Source organism: Thunnus thynnus, chromosome 5 (genome assembly GCF_963924715.1).
Source record: "Thunnus thynnus chromosome 5, fThuThy2.1, whole genome shotgun sequence".
Classification (NCBI taxonomy): domain Eukaryota; kingdom Metazoa; phylum Chordata; class Actinopteri; order Scombriformes; family Scombridae; genus Thunnus; species Thunnus thynnus.
The window spans coordinates 24426907-24447526 of record NC_089521.1 but is presented as its reverse complement, the minus strand read 5'-3'; the positions used below and the strand labels follow the sequence as shown (position 1 = coordinate 24447526).

Sequence of the window (20620 nt, the reverse complement as noted above, 5' to 3'; positions counted from 1 at the left end):
GTTTGCAAGGTGGTATCGCAAAACCTTAGAGTGCTAAAGTATTCATACTACACGGACAGGTGTCCCATGTGGACATGCTTAACATATTAAAACATGGGACCAATAGCGCCACCACGTGGCCAGTTATTACATATTTTACATAACTCATGAACCATGAGGTGAATCAAAATGTATTGCTTCTGTTGGCACATATTTCATCTAATCTTCACCAAACTTGGTAAATATCATATTTAGATGACCCTGGACAAAACTTAGGAGTTAATTTCTGGGTATCGCTTACCGTCTGTCTGTAATTGGTTGCCAAATTTTTGAAGGCGTGGATGACGCCTTTAATGGTCCAGAACCCTTCAATGCTAAATTGGATTGCAACCGAATTTGGGAATGTTGTACATAAAGCCATACTGCACAAGTATGTAACATTTGATATAATTCTACCCACAGTAAAGTAACATTATAACATGATATTTTTGCAATTCTCGTCTTTAATAAAATAAAACTTGGTACACAAGTTCACCAATAGCCCCACCCTGTGGTCATGAGTAAAACACCACCATACTATTTATTAATTGCCATATATCTTATATGTAATATTCCATGGTAACCAAATTCTGCAAAGTTGCTGAACAAGTGTATTTGCAGCAATGCTTTGCAAGTCATTCCAGCTGTCAGCATTCACACGCATTTTCCACAGGAAATGCATTTCTAGTTATATATGACATCATTAGATTATTAATACTGAAGTATCAGTGTGTAAGCAGCATGTTACTGTTGTAGCTGCTGGAGTTGGAGCTAGTTTGAACTATTTTATATACAGTTAGCTAGTTTAGACCAGTGGTTCCCAACCCGGGGGTCGGGTCGGATGATAAATGGGTGAGGGAAGAAAAAACAAATGATACACACATCTGTTTTCAGTTTTTGGACTTTTTCTCTAATCTTTGATTTGTGTTGAAATATTGGATGATTTGAACATTTATTGAAATGAAACCATGTGAGAGGTTTAGAGGGAAAAATCACTATTTGCTGGAGCTGTTAACAACTCATAGACATCTGAAATGTGACCCTGACTACACACTGCTTTTTGTAAGACGTCAAAAGCCCAAAAAGTTGGAAATCACTGGTTTCATCTTTAACAATATGTCGCTGTTTTAAAAGCTTGTTATATTATCCATTGTGTCAAATCTTGAAAAATAACTAAAGCTGTAAAATGTAGTGGAGTGGAAAGTACAATATTTCCCACTGAAATGTAGTGGAGTAGAAGTACAAATTTGTGTCATAAAATGGAAAAAGTAAAGTACACAGTACTTGAATAAATGTACTTAGTTACTTTCTACTGCTGTTTATATCACAATGTCTTTGTTGTTTGTGTAATATTGACCACTCTGGGTCTCCAAGTAGCTGTCACACTGATAAAGCACACTCTGTTGGCTGTAATGTACATTATATCAAACGCACCTTTCTACAAAATGGCGGTCTTTTTTTTAAAAAATGCAAACGTCTGGCACTCATTTGCGCGGCTCCTTTGTTAATTTTACCGTAACTGTAAACACTTCGGCTGCTAATTTAGCATGTCATAAGAAAACTTGCCTGACAATAGTCTTATTATATCACTTTAAGGTGTCTTTGTGGACGAAAAAAATGTGTTTAACGCTTCCTGCTGCCAACGGACACTAGCATCTAGCTAGCTACCTGTTTAGCCGACCGTTGGTCACTTGACCTAAACGCCAGTTTCAGCCGGAATGCGACCTTTCCTGCCAACACTTAGACCACATCTTCACCTTAAGGTAAGTTTTTATTAGCTATCCGGCTGCTTGTGCTAACATTAATATTGTTAGTGTTTTGTTGGCTTTTTTGAGTTGGTATTTGTGTGCTTGAGACTATAAATAAGCTATCAGCTACTTTATTTTTCTCTCAGATCTGCTTCTTGGCGTCTGCTGACGGTCTTCTACTTCAATGCCCCTGCAGTGTATCTATGTACAGTGTCAGCTTTGATATTAATTGTGAAATAACTTCTTGAAGTAGCTGACAGCAGCATTAATTTTGTTTTGGTTGATGTTTGGCACTTGCTTTGTGTTGCTTTCCTGTTGATTTACATAGTGGTGAAATATGAATAAAGTTACATGTTATTAACGTTATATGATCTTAGGGAAGCTGAATTAATTTTGTTTCTATTTCACCCTTGTTTGTTGCTGTTGTTTTGGGGGATTTTCTATTACCTCACTGTAAGCTAGGCCGGTTGTTGAAAATAATATTGTATGTTATTGGCTTTGGGGATGTAAACATGACTGCACACGGCCTGTCCGCGTAATTATATCCATGTAATGTGGGAGGCTCAGTGGGGCTTTTGTCACAAATTTACTCCACACACCTCATATCCAGCTGAGCATTAAAAAATATATTTCAACTCAAAACAATGGGTTTATGTGACAGCGTGCTTTATGAGTCTTCATATCAGCATATCAATTATATTTCAACTGCTGAGCTCCTTTTTGTACTGCTTCATAGTTCCTGCACTCATGACTTATATTCATATACCGATGGTCACCTGCTGACTGTCAAAGCTAAATTACATTTCATAAGAAGAAATAATCTCTTTCAAGGTATGAACTGTTCTGAGTTTAATATGCTCAATAATTATCTGCTGCATGGCTGACATGTCTTTACTTTTTGCTGCAAATCAGGTGGATTGGTGGGTTTAGATTTACAATCTCAATTTAAGCGGTGTATTCCCTGCAGTTTTGGAGGGGGAAGTTTATTATTGTCACTCCCCGTTTCTCTGCTCTGCTGAGCTCAGTGTGTTTGTATGTTGACCAGACCGAAACTGAGAAGCCAAATATCAGCTCTGTTCATCAGCTTTCTTTAGCAAATAATTCTGATCAGTGTGAGATAACTGAGCTTTAAATCCCAATAGCTACAAAAACCATCTTGTAAATTACTGGCTACCAATAAATCATCGATGACTGTAGCTTGTCAAAATGTAAATAATACTATACTTATCTAGAGCTGCAAAGATTAATTGATTAGTTGCTAACTATTTTGATAGTTGATTAATTGCTTTGAGTCACTTTTAAAAAAGAGAATTTCCAAATTCTCTGATTAAAGTTTCTCAAATGTGAATATTTCCTGGTTTCTTTAGTCTTCTATGATAGTGAATAGCTTGTAAAAGTTAGTGAGTATCTTTGGGTTGTGGACTGTTGGTCAGGACAGAACAAGACACTTGAGGACATCACCTAGAGCTGTGTAAAACAGTTATTGACATTTTCATCATTTTCTGACACTTTAATGGACCAGACAACTAATCGATTTAGAAAATAATTAACAGATGAATCAATAATGAAAATAATTGTTATTTGCAGTTGCTTATCAATAAGAAACATAAATAAAATAATATTAATAAAAATAAAAATAAAATTAATAATTAAAATATTTAAACCATTGATTCACAAGGTGGGGTTTGGGACCTCTAAGGGATAAATCTGAAGGGTCACAAACATATTTCTGCTACACGAATTATGATTTTTTTACTAGGGGTGCATGATATTGGATTTTTTGCCGATATCCAATATGCCGATATTTCCAAATCATTGTGGCCGATTGCTGATGCCGATACCAATATATGCACATATTTTTTTCCAGCTGGCTGAGGAGACTATTATGCATGCAAGCATAGATTGTACTAAGTATGATCAAGAAAGACAATATATGAAGGAAGAACTTAGGAAGACTGGATTCAGGTCCTCAGCATTAAAACTTAAATGAACTTGCCAAGAGGGAGGAGCAGTAGAGTTTTCTCTGAGTTCAGTAGACAGACAGGATAAATGTTTAGGATTTAATTGCTGGTCCACACTCCGGAGCAGAAGGTGGCGATATTGCGCCTAATACGCTGGTTGCCAACCGCTGTTATGAACCAAAAAGAAGAAGAAGAAGTTTTTTTAGTTTTCAAACAGAGCGGTACATCCTGTCAGCCGAGGGATTTCCGATCTTTGCAACCGAACACGGCGGCACCTTGATGGACTGTTTCTCCATGACGGTCCCGGTGCTTCCTCCACAGGCTCCACTTCACTCAGCTGCCCATCAGACCCGCTGCTTCTTCCCACTTTAACCCGAATAACAAACCGGGGCTCGGTGGTCCAGTTGGATCCACATAGAGAGCCGGGGCTAACGTTAGCTGGGAGGCTAGCGGAGTGTTAGCCGCAGCATGACCGGAAGGAAGCACAGCCAGCTAGCTTTTGCTAGCCTCCCAGCTAACGTGAGCCGTGGCTCTCTCTGTGGAGCACTGAACCCCGGTTTGTTATTCAGGTTAAAGTGGGAAGAAGCAGCGGGTCTGACGGGCAGCTTCCTGCGGAGGAAGCACCAGGACCATCAGGGTGTCATAGTCCATCAAGGGAAGCAGTCAGGTGGCGGAGGAGATGGCGACATATCGGCCTCTCATAATCAGCAGAATTCGCCAGAATTCGCTGATGCCGATATTTCATTTTAGAGCTTTTATCGGCCGATACCGATGACGTGCCGATGATGTCGTGCATCTCTACTGTTTACTAGTCTTTGCTTGTTAATGTAAAATACTGCTGTGTTGTACCTCTGCAAGCCTCTAAAAACTATTCACATGAATCAATCTGAGAAAGGAACATCTCTCTTTGGCTGACCTGCTCGTAACTCATTTGAATCTGTGACATGGGGTCGACAAGTAGAAGTCGCTTTGCTTTAAAGGGTTACAAGGATCTTCAATGGTTAGTCAATCGACAGAAATCAGCAACTATTTTGATAATAATTGTTTCAGCAATTTTTTGAGCAAAAATGTCAAAAGCACTGGTTCCAGCTTTCCAAGTGTGAATATTTGCTGGTTTTCATACTCCTCTATGATAATAAACAAAACAAGACATTTTGAAGAGTAACCATGGGTTGTGGGAACTTGGGATGGATCGTTACATTTTATGAACCACATGAATAATTGATTTATTGAGAAAATAATTGGTAGATTAATCAATGAAAATAAAATGAAATATGAAAATGAATCAATTAATAATTGTTAGTTGTGGCCTCATAAAATTTGAAAATAACATTTATAAATTATCACTTTTAATAGCACACAAAACAACAACAACAACAAATTAGCCACTTGCTCTATCTGGTATTGCTCTTGTGTTTCTTAGAGGAACTTAGGTGTGGTCCCACCACTACAGTGATACTTGAAGACTCACAGTAGCTAGTTTAAATGGATGTCATGAAACAGCAACATTAACATCTACTTCAGATGGATCTTAATGCGGTGTCAGTGCCACATAAGATCCGGCCTGAGTAGACAGGGCATCGGAGAGCCGAGGCCTAATGGAGTTTTAATAGATAAATGTTGGCAGGATGTATCTCAGGCTCCTCATAACAGCAGGATGTGGAAATCTAGACAATGGTTTCTAAATGGTGATGGATGGCAGCAATTGGTTTCATACGGGAAGAGAGTCAGTTACTGGCATACAGGAAGGAGGAGGGCACAGATGAAGTGAATGGAAAAGAAATGGCAGGGTGAGGAAGCAGTTTTGATGAGCAGAACCTGGTCCGGATGATGGACAGAGGTGGATGAGGGAGTAGAAGTCAGAGCTTATTAGGGAAGCTCAAAGGGACCTTGACAACCTGGTAACAAACTTCCTGCCCTTTGACGCAAGCAAGCAGCAGCAGGTGTCTGATTTGAAGAGAGGTGTTGAGGTCTGACACGACCTGTCGCTGTCTGTCTGTCGCCTTATCTTTTTTCACCATCACCTCTTTGGTTTAATGATGTTTCTGTGTTGGCCAGCTTTGGACGTGGCTCTGCCAGCTTGAGAAGGTCACTGCTTTTGAGGCAGGATGAATCATCACATGGTGTATTGATTACCCATAAAGAAGCAAACACAGCTCATTCAGAGGCTTATGGAGACCTAAAACTGACAAAAGGCAGTAAAAGGTTATCAGTCAAAAATATAACTGAACACATCAATATATAATACTGCTGTTTTTTTTCATGATTTCCTCACTACACTTCCAATTTTGCTTATTCTTCAGGAAATAAATGACCAAGTGAAAGATCATTCTATCAAATATTTGGAGGTAAATGAGAAAATATATCATCTTTCTCTATTTTTAACCACATGATTGGAGGTTGAGGGGCTTCATTTTTCTTTTATTGATGTATTCAGTTATATTTTTGACTTCTCTGATAACCTTTTACTAACTTTTGTCAGTTTCGGTGCTCCACAGTGTTTTGCCTTTGAAAGGCTTTTCCCCCCCAAAGAGCACTTGACACAGAGGGATTTAAACACACTGGAAAAGATAAAACTTTATTTCTCCCTGTCGTCGTGACAATACAAAGTCAACAAGTGCAATAACAATCCAACTGAAAACGGTACTGAACATTCTATCTAGTAGTAAATACATACTGTAGACAGAACGTGGTGCACATTATCATCACCACCACACCCAAAAAGTGAGGTATCAACCACTACATAGTTTCTGTGTACAGGTGGGTATTCAACTGTAAGGCAACTGTTACCATGACAACCTGGAGAGACTGAAACAGATGTGTGCTCCCTTCTTCCCATCCTTTATTTTTTATTTATTTATTTTTTTTTAATTTATTTTTTTTAATTTTGTTTTTTTATTTGGGAAGAGGGTCGAGCTGATACGATTTACAGTACCACATCACATCAGGTCAGAGTCGAGACTGTTTTCAACAAAACAGAAAACATCACAAAACCAAGTTGTAACATTTTGAGAAGAGGGGAAAGACTCCTCGTATATCTCTTGAGTAGGAATACATTTTGACCCTGCTACTACTTATAAGAGACAAAATAAAGTTTTTTTTTTCCCCCTGGGTGTCACTATTTTATTGGTGATAAGAACAGACCCACTTTGCCTTATTACAGGTCAGAGCACACAGCATAGAGCCCTGAAAAGCGACATGTTCTCTAACATATCAGATTTTTCCCACTTATCCAGCATTGAGGACTAATTAAATCCCCTTTGTGCTGCTGCACCTGTTAAAAAATTCTCCTCCTATGTTAGCCGCTGCTTGTTCACACTTTGGGAAAGGGAGGCAGCTACAGAGAGAAAGAGCAAGAGAGCGTAATTTAGAGCCACTGCTGATCTCGTGGCCAATTATTTTACTTGGACACATCCTATTTCTCTTCCCCTGAAAGCGATGGCACAAGCCTGCTGGGGCACACAACGCAATTAAACTTTAGCTACTGAAATGGGGAATTAACTTGCTCTAACAACTCAGCAAATGTGAATATTATTGCTGATAACTGAGGATGACGCCGACAGGCCCTGCATTTATAGCACTTGACCAGAGTTGTGTTAGGGCCCACTTGATGAAACAGAGAGGATAAATATGATGGCAAGTCTCGTGGCTGGCTCTTTTCTGTCCGCACATTTTTGTGTCGATCCAGGTGGCTTAGAGACTCCTTCAACAATTGTGGGGATTCTCCTCTTAGCTTTCAGCGAGTACACTGCAATGCGTGCACAGACCACAGATTGTGTGCACGTTCAGGCATGGCAGCTGCCAGCTTGCCAGTTGCAGATGCAAGACTGGGACAGACACCCCTCTCCTACTGTATCTACTTTCTGTCCACCTGGTCTTCACTCTCTGACGCTCGTACACAGTCTGGCATCAACAGCTGCTTTGTTTGCTTTCCTCAATAAGAAAGGACAGCATTTTATGGATTACTGAAAAAACGTACCGTATATTTTAGCAGCTAATTCAGATTTGCACATGATGTGAAACCTTCTCTAGTAGAGCCTGAAACAAGTAGAAATTGTTTATTTGTATTAGTTGATTGACAGAAAATTGTTCTGCAACTAGTTGGAAAGTTTTTTTTTCAAGCAAACAATACTGAACAAATGAGTTCCAGCTTCTCAAAAGTGAGGATTTGCTGTGTTTCTTATCCTAACATGAATAGTGAATTTAATAGCTTTAGGTTTTAAACTGTTGGTCGCCAGACATCTGAAGACATCCCCTTGGGCTGTAGGAAATGATGGGTATTCTGCACAATCTTCTGACATTTTCTAGACCAAATGGTTAATCGATTAATGGATAAAATCACAATCGATGATGGAAGTAATCATTAATTGCAGCCCTAGTAAGTAAAAGCGTTTCTTTTGAAAATGTCAGACCTTTCTTAATATGACTTCATTATCTAGAAATACTATATGTCTGTTTCATTGACTTCACCTTCTTATTTAAATGTAAACTGAGCAAACCCCTCTGTGATACACCTCAGTGAATACCCCGTGCACTGTGCACTCATTTGGCCGGCCGCTCTGACTTCTACATACCATGTCATCTCTCAGATTAAGCTACTGTACATTATTGCTGACAGTGAAGGGGGTTTTAATGTCTTTTTTTTTTCTTTTACATTTCTATTATGGCTAATCGCTTACAATTGTCTATTACCAGTGTGGGATATAGAGCGCTCCTTATAAAAGAACCAAATGGATATTCATTTGCATTATATTGCTAATGGAGCTGTTACAAGCAGCTCCGGTAATGAGGAAGGGCAAACAAATCATTGAATGAAGTTACCGAGGCAACTGTCACACGCTAACTTTGTAAGTAATGGTCTTGAATAGGCTTGTAGCCAAGGGTTAAGGTTATGTTTAACATAGCATACAGCTCTTTGCTGTTGCGAAGGCATCCCTGATCCTCATTAATGTTTTGGGTGAAATAACTTATTGAGTGTCAAGATCCTTTTCCTCAATAAACCTAAAAGAAATCTTGATGACCTAATGTAAAACCTTTAGATCTACAGCAGTTAAACTGTATGGCATTATGTCCTCGTCAGATACGTTACAATAATAGAGAAATCACTTGTTTTGCAGAAAGGAGACCTAAAACATTTCATACAAGATATTAATTTTCAACATGGCTGCAGACATTTTGTGTCTGGATTCAGCAAGTAACAAAACATTCTACTCTAAGTGAGATGCTCAGCATCAACCTAAGCTGTTACATGTTCCGAATGTTAACCACTCATATATTTCTCTGACTAGTTCACATAAATAAATCACCAAATAGATAACCCACAACTGTGTCTAATTGCTACTGAACACAAACTGACACAGCAGTGTAATAAACATTTTATATCTAGAAAGATGAGCTTTTTTTTTAAAAACAGGCAAGCTTTCTCGCTTGCGAGTACAGTTCATCCAGTTCAGCTCGGATTTGTTTGGGATACTCCAGGCCTTGGACTGAACACCTGTGAGCAGTTGAGTGTGTCTGTCGCTCCTTTGCTGTGACAGTAGCAGTATGGCCCTCTGTGTTTCCTCACAGCCTTTGTTCAGCTAAGTTTTTAAATGCCATGTCAGCCTGCCTCTGTCAGTCCATGGGTGTTTTGTGCTCATTAAAAAGGGGCAGTAGTCTCTGTGAACTACTACAGTATGGCTAGCCCACCAGTGGTGTTGCGTCAGTGGTCCAAAGATGGATGTCTGTGGGGCATCTCTTCTGTACCATGTAAGGAAACAAGGTGTTGCTACTCTTCAGTTTGTCCACTCACAGCATCATTCTGCCCAGAGAGAAAAAACAGACATTTCACATGAAAGTTCATCTTTTTACTTTGGAAAATCTGTTTGACAAAACATTAAGTAAACATAAAGTTCACTTTTCATGGCTTTCATCAGCAGATACAGTTGTCATGTACATGGTTTAGTTTTTATCATGCAACCTAAGTATGGAATTTCAGTCTTGTGATATCAGATGGTTTTACTGTAAATGTAGGGAGAGCCTAACCGCTGTCTCTGTTAAAGGATGCTCTCTGGTGCCTGATGCTGTGATGAGTTCTGGTTTGGTTTTTGGTCTGCAGCAATGTGAAGCAACACGGACTGCAGATAGACTGAATGGACACCAGAAACATACAACACCGACTGTCTACTAGCTGTAGTGTAGCATGTAGCAACTTAAGAGCCAGAGAGAGAAAGGAAATGAGTTAATAGAGACCAGAAAACAGAACAACAAGTAGAGTGAATATTTGACTTGGATTAATTAGGGTGCAAGAAATGAATGAATGACTCCTGCTAATGTTGCTCTGTATCTGCTGGTTGAGTAAATAGGCCTAGTTTGCCAAGTTTGACATAAAAAGGTGATGTGTCAGTTTTGTGTTTACAGCTTGTTCTGTTGCCCCAAAATGGCCAAAAATCAGTTACTTACAGGTTTGGGTCACATGAAAACAACTATCCATCTCAATGACAACTGAGGAAACTATTTTAAGATGAGGGGAATGAGATGCCGTTGAAAACTTAAGAAAACTAAGCAAGTGAACCTTGTTATGAGAATTTACTGTCAAAGAACAGAAACATTTCAGGATCACATGCATACATATGTTTTGATGATATCAAAAATTGATCAGAGAACAAAGACTAATAAGAAATGGAGGCTGTATCATTGCTTTGTCTTCTCCAAACAGCCATTTTTAAGCCCAGAGTGCACTCATCTCTCACTGGGTTACCACAGAAGTTGTTTGGGAAAAATTGCCTGGATCCTATTGGAACAACACGGACATGGCTTTTAGCTGCATGGCTGAAATTGTCTCACATCATGATGTGTGTGATTTGTGCTTCATGGTCCAAATTGATCTTTATATAACAATATATTGGCTAGAAAATCTGCTCAAGCCCTGAAAACACAAAGACTAATAAAACAGCCGCTTTGCTTTTCAAAAAGCAATCAGATTTACAGGAATATTTTATGAGTCTGTAATTCTTGTAAAGACTCTAAGCCCACCCCACCTCCATGAATCACATCCACCGCACCCATTTCTGCTGCCTAAAATCATTTAACTACTTTGTTAATAGGGAAAAAAGTTTTCACCTTTTGACCTTATCTCTGATTTACCTTCAATTCTTGTGAGGACACGGGAATATCTGTTATCATCAGGGTGATGATAAGCATTTGAGGGTAACTCTATTGTTGCACTCTAGAGAAAATTACTAAAATGGAAAGTAAATGTGTGACAACAGATCTAATAAAAGATCACAAACACAACCCAAAAAATAAACATAAGGAAATCTAGTGACCCCCATTTGCTAGTGGCAATGCTAAAGGGCGTTCTACAACTTGCAAAGAGGTAAACCTACTCTCCTGCACTTTCTCTTTAGCCTGCAGCACAACTCTGTGCCTGGCTGCCTTTGTAGCATCTATGATGTTAATTAACTCACACCACATGGAGAGTGTTGCTTTAATTGGACAAGGTCTTGGCATGCTGCTCTGCGGACAGACAGGCCAGGAATAATTTCATAATGTACAATTCTATTATTACCACAGAAAGCCAACCAGGGAGTTCAAAGATGGATGTGAATATGCAGGAGACAGGAGCTAGGCTTTGATCACACACTGACAGAAAAAGAAACAGGAGGAAAAAAAAAAAGATGTGAAATGCTGTTTCAGCCTTTTGAGTTGAGCAGAGTGTAGCTGATTGTCATTTCCTAAGCAGACGGACCAGCAGGTGTTTAAGTCCTGGTGTTAGGAATGTTACCTATGACCAAAGCGATGTATTAGACAGACTGAGAGTGTGATGGAGACTCCATTTACTAGACTGAATGATGATAACGCTGAGTCACTGAGGCTTGACTGTAAGAGGCAGTGCTACGATTGCTGGTGAGTCAGGTATGCTGAATGTGGTGACAGATGCCACCTCACATGGACCGCTCGAGCTACAGCTAAGCTCAGCTGGCCCAGTAAGCTACCAATCTTGAAGTGAGTGGGTGGATATTGGCATGATGCGCCGCTGCAACTTAGTGCCAAGTGCTTTATAATTTGCCAAGGGACTCTGTGACGTGTTGTGGTTCATGTGCATTGGTGTCCCTTGATGTTGCCCAACATCTCATTTCCTTCACTTTTATCTGACACTTCTGGCTGATGCTCAGCACTCATTAAACCAACGTTGACTCATGTATTTTTAATTCTGACACCAAAAATCAGGTCCATAGCTACTATTGAGGGCATATTTTTTCTGGGAATTTGGGACATAACAACCTGGGGGTTTACATTCCACAATTAAAAGATGGTGGATACACTGTTCACACGCAGTTTACCTGAAACCAGGTGATTTTATCTTTTAAGCAAAAGTCTGACATCAATGTTTTATTGAAAATCAACTGAGGTGTGGCTCTGCTGTTAATACTGCTGCTGTTTTTTTATACTATAATTAATTTAACCTCTTTCTCATTATCTAACACACTGACATGAATCCTGCTGTGTGTTTCAATCTGTAGAGAACCATATAAAATAGTAAATTTGAATTAATACAGCTGATGAATATTATTAATCTAGACATGATGACCAAATAAGTAGAGCAGAGTGAAAAAATTGCACACCCGCTGAGTGCTCCAAATCACTATTAAAATGACATAAGAGTTGATATTTTCTATATAAGTAAAAGTGCTTTTTGATTACAGTAAAAAAGATAATATTTAGGAAATTACAAAATATTATAGATGAAAAATAGGGTGGGAAACTTTGTGGTATCCACCAGGGTTTATCTGCACCACTGACAAATATTTTATCAGTTGACTTAAATGAACTTAAAAGTCCATCATGTAGTTAGGAAATCAAACAGTCTTCATGTTTTATGTTTTATATGAACAATGTTTTATGAACATACAACTGAATTTTCAATTAAAGAAAAGTTATTAAATGTTTGTGTATGCTGTCCATTACAGTTCTTAGAAAGAAAGGAAATCTGTATCAGCCAAAATTGTAATCAGCAGGTCAGAATCTCAAAAAACCAGAAATAGGCCAAGAAAGTAGCAATCAGTGTATCTGTAGTTGCTTGTCATCCCTACTCTCTCTCCTCCCTTTTCACTTTGGTGTTTGTTCAGGAATTTCTAGGGAGGTTGCATACTATAAAAGGGGGACTTGGACCTCTAACCTCAGAATTTCTAACATTAGGACATTAGATAAGCCACAGCCTATTTTTTTATCTTCATCTTTCAGCTTTTTTTGTACAGTAAGTCTTGAGCAGCACTGACTAAAGACAGACTAAGTGTATTTAAAATGTGCAGTTGAGCCAGACTGAAATGACAGCAGTAGATCAGATATTTCTTGCAGTGCTGAGAGGGGAGAGTGTCAAAGTGGGCACACTACAAAAGGAATGTAAAATAAGTGATAATCTACTGCAGCAGAACCTCACTGCAAAGCTCTTTTTAAATTTTCTTTCTGGTGTCAAGATGTTCAAAGACGCTGCTCCGCCCTACTGCTGCTAATTGCTAGAGGTGAACTACTGGGCAAAGAGGGTTGGCAATACCTGGGATCCTGGCCAAACCTGTAATGTCCTAATAGCCACTAGTGGACAACAGATCAGGGCTTTAATGCTGCTGAGCACTTAATGGCTATTGAGTAGGATCTTCCAGGAACAGCTGAGTTTATTGCTGTTTAAGGGTTGCATGAGAGCCCAGCTAGGATTTGTGATGCCAATTTTTTTTTTTTTCCTGTGGCAATGTGATAGCTTACAGCAGATGAGCTAAAGTACCCTTTTATTGACACCACCCATCATGCTCCAATTGTATTAATTTGAATGCATTTTAAAGTGGATGTTATTTAACAATATAAATGATATAAAAGTGGATGTTATTACACTCATTTTTTCATTCAAGACATAGAGATCCTCAAATTGTTGTTGTTTACAGTTAAGTGCCAGATTACCCTGTGGGTTAATTTCCATCTACTGGCAATCCCAGCCCATAAAGCCCATAAAGCCCATTAAGAAACAAAGCATTGTTCTTATAAACTGAAGGTAAACCGTAATATCTGACTCCTCAGTCCTGTTGTTTTTCTCTCGCTTGGATCAACTTGGTGAAGAATGGCACCAGTTAAATTTCTTTTATTTGTTCAAAGTGAACATGAATGGGAGATTCTAATAACAGGAAAGTAATAACAGTTTCCCAGGCCGCCCACACTGAACCCCCAGCAGATCTTCAGCAGCACATAGCAGCCCGCTCACGTAGCGATATGGTAAACAGTATTCCCACACGCTGCACGCCAAGCTGCGGTTTTTCTGAAGAAATAGATCTGTGCATGTGGAGAAATGATTTGATGCTTTGACTCACTGGCAGGATTTCTCCACTGCACTGGTAACCATTTGTGCTGAATTCCTGAGTTGCTGTGTGACTGGGTTGTTTTTAGATGTTGCTGCGCCAGTTGTGGGACTTGACCCCATCTCTTTTTGTTTACATTTGGCCAACAGATGTTCAACTAAGTGGACCGAGTTTTCTGAGCCATTACCCTGCATCCTCTCTGGGGATAAAGATCTGTACGCCCGCAAGTAAACCATGGACCATCTGATGACGCACTGTGTGGGCAATATCGACTCTGATATACATACAGTATCAGCCATCATTGTTACTTAACACATTTAATAGAAAGTGTAAGCATTATCTGGCTTGTGAAAAGGGCTTCACTGTGTGAAAAAGCAAACAGGCTATTCTAATCATACCCCAGAAACTGCTTGTGACTGAATTTAGTTCCCGGCATCTGTCATTTTTTTAGTGATGTGAGTGATTATCTAAGTATATTCTTAGCTCTTTGTAAATGGTATCTTGTTTATTAGAGAGCGGTTTCACTTTTTATAGAAAAAGATGTTGTACAAGATTATCCCACACCGCTATCAAACCTTGAGGCATTTCCCATCGCTCATACTGTAAACGGCATGAATTACCATGTATTTAGCATGCTCTCGTTTTCTAGGCCCGCTTTGTCAATGTGTATTTTGCTGAAGTTTCAACACCTTTTTATAGACATCCTTGGTTTAAAGCTGCAGAGCTGCCAGTACAGGTCAACCTCACTAGTCTAGGATTGATGAGTCCTATCATACTGAACTGACTTCATGTCTAATGAGGAGGCTCCGTGGATATGTCCAGTCTTAGTTAACCATGTTTCCACCAGCAGAGCAGCCCCAGGATCCCTCTGCAGTATCCCAGCTCCTCTATCTATGGCTCGCACAGTCCACACTGCTTCTCAAAGCCATTTGTCAAAACTCTACCCACATTAAATTATCATGACCCGAGAGAGATGTCTACCTCTAGGAAGAGACTCTGAGCCCCAGTCAGAGAGATAGGGTGCACAGTGTCTGAGACACAGAACTGAATGAAAAATTGACTGCACAGAAATGTGGGTTTGTTCAGACTGTGTTGCTCGATGATTGTATAGCTACATTATGAGAGTCTGACCAATGTCTGCGGCTTCAGTATGTTATAGTCCACACCTAGCATTGTAAATCATCCTCTGTGTTTTAACAAATCACACGCAGCCTAACACACCTTGAGGTTCCTGTGACTGCTCTCAAAGGTAATAAAAAGATAAACTGAAAGGATAGCAGATGGTGTTTTGCCACAGAAGAGTTTCTAATGTGACTCAGAGCCAAATCATTCAGGTTAAATATGAGTTAGTGGCCCCTGGCGGGCAGTGCAGCTTCACATTATTCTGTTCTTTTCTATTCATTAATAATGACAGCTCCCTAATGAGCCGTCAGACTTAAAATCAAGAAAATTTCTCTTTTGAAAAGAGGTTGATGTTACGACAGAGTGCAGCTATTTTGAGATGAAAGACGAATACAGATTAGATGCTTTGCCGGAAATTAGAGATGCACTGATTGCAATTTTCTTGGCTGATTCCAATTTCCATTTTTTTTGAGACTCTGACCTGCCAATTCCGATTTTGGCCAATTCCGGTTTTCTTTCTTTCTAAAAGCTATAATTGACAGCATACACAAATATTTTTGTATCTTTTCTTTAATGGAAAATTCAATTGTATGTTCATAATAATACATTGTTCATATAAAAGATAAAACAGTATTTGGTTTTCTAACAACATAATGAACTTTTAAGTTCATTGAAGTCAATGGTGTAAAATATTTGATAAAATATTTGTCAGTGGTGCAGATAAACCCTGGTGGGTACCACAAAGTACTTTCCCACCCTATTTTTCACCTATAATATTTTGTATATGTAATCATCATATCTTGATTAATAATATTTATCAGCTGTATTAATTCAAATTTACTATCTTATATTTTTCCCTACAGATTGAAACAAACAGCAGGATTCATGTCAGTGTGTTAGATAATGAGAAAGAGGTTAAATTAAATATATTATAAACAAAAACAGCAGCAGTAGTATTAACAGTAGAGCCACACCTCAGTAGATTTCCAATAAAAAATGAATGTTAGACTTTTGCTTAAAAGGTAAAATCAACTGGTTTCAGTTAAACTGCGTGTAAACAGCTGAACACGTCCCGGCGTGTAAACTCCGTGTTATATAAAGGATATTTTGGGCTGGACCGACTCACCATCTGTCCCATCTTGAGCAGACCCGGGATGTTCTGGGTGTTGCCTGTGTTCAGGCCGCCGTCTGAGCCCTGCCTGTTGGTAGTCGTGATGAAAGTGTGCGACATGTTGCCAGTAAATGAAACGGGTAAATTATGTTTGAACAAGTTAAAAACTGCAGCAGACGTGCTGTAACGAAAACCGGCCATTTTTGATCGGTAGCAGATTATCGCTGCATCTCGACAGAAAATGATCCATTAGTGGGCGGAAGGGTAGAATTCTTTAAAGTCTGTATTCCTTAGTCAGAGGGAAACCATATATTGAAGCGATTGCATGCCTTAACAGTGAGTTGGTATGATTTCGAAAGGAACAGAGTTAGCGGTGTTATTGGTTGGCAGTAATTGTGTGTGTGTGTGTGTGTGTGTGCGCATTTCAGTCTTAATAAGGAACTTAAGTAAACAGGGAGCCTGACGGTGGAGATTCCTCCCTGTTGGCTTGGGAAAAGTATGCTAGAAATGCTCTAATTTGTCCTGCTCGACACGCTGTTTCCCTGCAATGTTGCTCTCTACGTCACAAAACACTGAGTATAAAGAAAAACAGGCAGGCGAGAAAATGAGACACAGAAAGAAACAGTGTTGAAAGGAAATGAAACAAGACTGAGTCAAAACCAAGTATATGGCTGGACCAACCATTTATGGTCATTGTGCAAAATTGTGGCCGGTTTGTTACAGAGATAGTCAGTGATAGTGTTTATAATGTGAATTCCTAGATATTGAATGTTCATCAGCAATTTTCTGTAGTGGTCCAAGTAATATTAGTTGTTAGAGTGTACTGATGTAGCATATCACATGACATGGGTAAGCTACGTTTGAGTAAAAAAAAAAGGGTATAAATGCAGTTGCAAGAACAAGACTTTCCACTTAAATCTTGGGATGTTTGATTTGAAAGAGAATTTATTTTTATTTTAATTATAACTATTCTAATGATCTGTTAACTTCCCCTGCTCTTTCATCTGTTTCTATGCGTGGATGTCTATAAACATATTGTGTCATTCATATGTTTATGTAGGATTAGCATGCTAGGCTAACAGTCCGTCAGGTGTGTGACTTTGTATTCGCAGCGTGATGTCTTTCAGAGCACACAAACACCGTAAACACACATGTCACCTGCCCAGCACGGAAACACCGCAGCTACACCTTATTTTTATGCTCAGTTATGCTCAGTTTCATTCTAGGGAATCAATGGCTGTGTTACTTAATGTATGTTTTGTGCTGTATTATCACTTACAGGGAATTGATCATTTCACCAATGTTACATCTGATGTGGACTTTGTATTGACACAGTGCTATCTCATTTCCAAAGTATTCAGCCATTACTGTGTTGTTTAAACATTGGCTTCTTTGCTAAATTAAGTCGATCACAGAAGAGTTGTGCAACATGTTTTCAATATGATAGACTTTCACTGAAGCTCACACCAGCCTGCACCTCGCTGTGTGTGTGTGTGTTCTCAAAGTTACAAATTGCCTTGCTAAATTAGACAGATGGCTAGTTAGGTAGCTGTGAAAACAAAACAACACAACAAATGTTTTGGGTAAGTGAATTGGTCATTGCCGAGCTATACATTGGTAAGAGAAGGAGTAGGAGTGGGAGCAACAAGCAAAAGCTGTATGAAAAAGTATTTTTGTCCTGAAACTAACTTATTGTATTTAATATTTACTTGCTATATGTAATACTTACTTACTATATGTTGTGTACTTGATTTACTTAAAATTGTAATTCTTTTACTTCATGTTGTAATGCTACTACTATGTCCTAGAAGAGGGATCCCTCCACTTCCACTTCTTTAAGGGGTTTCTCCCTTTTTTTAATGGAGTTTTCCTTAATCATAATCAAGGGTCTACAGATAGAGAATGTGGTGTTTTGTTAAGATTATAAACCCTACGAGACAAAGTGATTTTGCACTATACAAATAAAATGGACTTGATAATAATAATTTTAAAACATAGCTACACCATCAGTTTGCCTTTTACAAATGTTAATGAGCTATATCAAAATCTCTACATTCTCTTCCAGCTACCTGTCGTATTTATCAATTATTCTCTCATGGATCTCCACAAAGGCACCAGCCGTGGTTACCCAGGAGATCAGTGACGTAATTCTCAGTGCTCTATTTGCTGAATATTGCAGTTTTACAGTCTATGTCAGTGCCAAACTGTAGGTTGGCAGTTGTCATGTGACAGACCGTGACTCACCATGCGGTGGAGGTGTTGTAGGGCAGGAGCGTGGGGCTGTGGCTCTCCCCCCGGAGGCTGTGTCTGGGCTGGTAGTGACTAGGGACCATAGGCTGAGCTTGAGCCTGGGCTTCGCTCTCTTCTGGCATGGACCTATGCCACTGACTCCGAGCCTTCTTCAGCCAGCGTCCTCCCAGACCCCATTTCTCCAGGTAGACCCGGCACAGCTCGTAGTTTATGGCTGAGTAGTAGAGAAAGTCCAGAGCCAGCAGCACCATGACGAAGAAGCCATAGATCCACACTCCGACCAGGGCTGTATAGTTACTGCAGAAAAGACAGACTGGGAGTATTAGCATAGTGTAATCTGGGTAAGACAATGATAAACACTCTTCACATGCTCACTAGCTATCATCCAGATACCCTTAAACTGGGTCTTAACTCCTAATAACTATGATGGAGCTGCCAGGTGTGAATGTTTGCTGTTCATGTGGCAAGAGACCATGCTGAAAAAGAGCACGGACATTTATCAAATCCTCCCTTGATAGATACCAGATAAATATATAAATTATTATGTGTATGTGTGTATGTTTGTATATATATGAGTGTGTGTGTGTGTGTGTGTGTGTGTGTGTGTGTGTGTGTGTGTGTGTGTATATATATATATATTCACCCTCCATCTGTTCTTTTTGCTGCTTTTTAAATACTGCTTCTTAAATTGGACTTTCAAGAATTTCATTAGCACCAGAGACTTTTTAATCCATCTCAACTTGGCTCTGAAAATCTGTGCTCCTTGTTTTCACCTCTCATAAATTTTGTATTACATGATCCAGATGAATTTATGTGGGGCACACTTGAACTTTCTTTTAGTCCACCCACATCCGTAAAGCACAGCAAGGTAAATGAGCAGAAATAGCTTCTTAAGAGATTTGAGAAAGCAGCATTTGCCAAAACAGGGGTGCAAAGTATCTCTTGGTGTGATGTCTTTTTTTTCCTTTTTCCAAGCACTACACATTTGTATATTTCCATATTTGTATATTTCAAGTATATTCTTGTTGTTCTTGTTATTCTACTCTGTTATTGCTATTGCTGCTGTAAAAAAGAAATTTCCCCTGGGGATTAATAACCTACCTACCTACCAACCTACCTACCCATACCCCTACCTACCCACCCACCCACCTACCTGCCTACCCATCTACCCACCTACCTACCTACCTACCTACCTACCTACCCACCCATCTACCCATCCACCTACCAACCTACCTACCTAACCACCCACCCCTCAGTCATATCAGGAAGCTTCTATTAGACAGAATGAAAAAATATTATTCTGACTTTGCGAGACATAGATGACACAGAATATTACTAAGAAATAGAGATTTATTTGGAGGTAAACTCATCTTTTATGTCATTTAGGCATAACTTGCAATTTGTTTGACTGTAGTGCTTCTAGTTCAGTAAATCAAGTGGATCCACTTCAGTCTGAATATGATGTGGCCTTGGGGATATTTATCTGAATAAATGACTTTAAAACGAACATTCATACTGCTCAGATGAGCACCAAGGCAAGTGAAAACCACTGCTGCACTCAAACCTTAACGTCTCCTTAACTGCATTTACCTTTCCTCACCTTTGCGTCTGAGACATTTACCTATAATCTAATTTTTATGTCTACTAAAGTAATTTCAGGAGGCAGCAGGCTTTCCATACAGGGCTGTATTTACCGTAAGTCAACCTGAGGGTAAGCAAACAAGAATATGTACACAGTCCTCGGAGGGATCGATCATGACCACACGACTAAAGCAAATGTTATTCAATATTAAACACAGCTTCCTCCAAGAGGGAAAGCAGATGCAATTGATTATCTGTCAAAAGTTTGTAGCATTTCCTGTTGCTTTTAATAAAGTGCATCTCATATAACTCTTGCACACTGAATATATTTCGATTCTGCAGCATTTCAGTTACTTATGGAGTGACTAACTATATGGAGGACTATATGCCTTAATGCATTGACCCGTGAATCCCTCAGAGACCGAATGCCTTTGGTATTACCTTGAACTGCAGTAAATCTCAAACTATGATACCACTTTCACCATGCAAGGTGAGGAAAGAGCA

At 39.3% G+C, this 20620-nt stretch overlaps 1 protein-coding gene and 1 long non-coding RNA gene across 8 annotated transcripts in view; one reads left to right on the top strand and one right to left on the bottom strand.

Moving 5' to 3' along the window:
• The first annotated feature begins 1466 nt into the window (after positions 1 to 1466).
• Positions 1467 to 20620, top strand: part of LOC137183331 (uncharacterized) — a 108544-nt gene continuing 89390 nt past the window's right edge. For all 3 annotated transcript variants that reach the window (XR_010928445.1, XR_010928447.1, XR_010928444.1), the window contains exon 1: positions 1467 to 1781. This is a non-coding gene — a long non-coding RNA (uncharacterized lncRNA). The remainder of the gene's footprint in view (positions 1782 to 20620) is intronic.
• Positions 6287 to 20620, bottom strand: part of shisal1b (shisa like 1b) — a 107472-nt gene continuing 93138 nt past the window's right edge. For 4 of the 5 annotated variants that reach the window (XM_067590303.1, XM_067590307.1, XM_067590305.1 and 1 more), the window contains one exon: positions 18526 to 18832. In XM_067590303.1, the coding sequence (XP_067446404.1) occupies positions 18526 to 18832 (307 nt within the window). Of the gene's footprint in view, positions 9528 to 18525; positions 18833 to 20620 lie in introns of those variants that run through there. The other variant, XM_067590308.1, reaches the window with a different exon arrangement.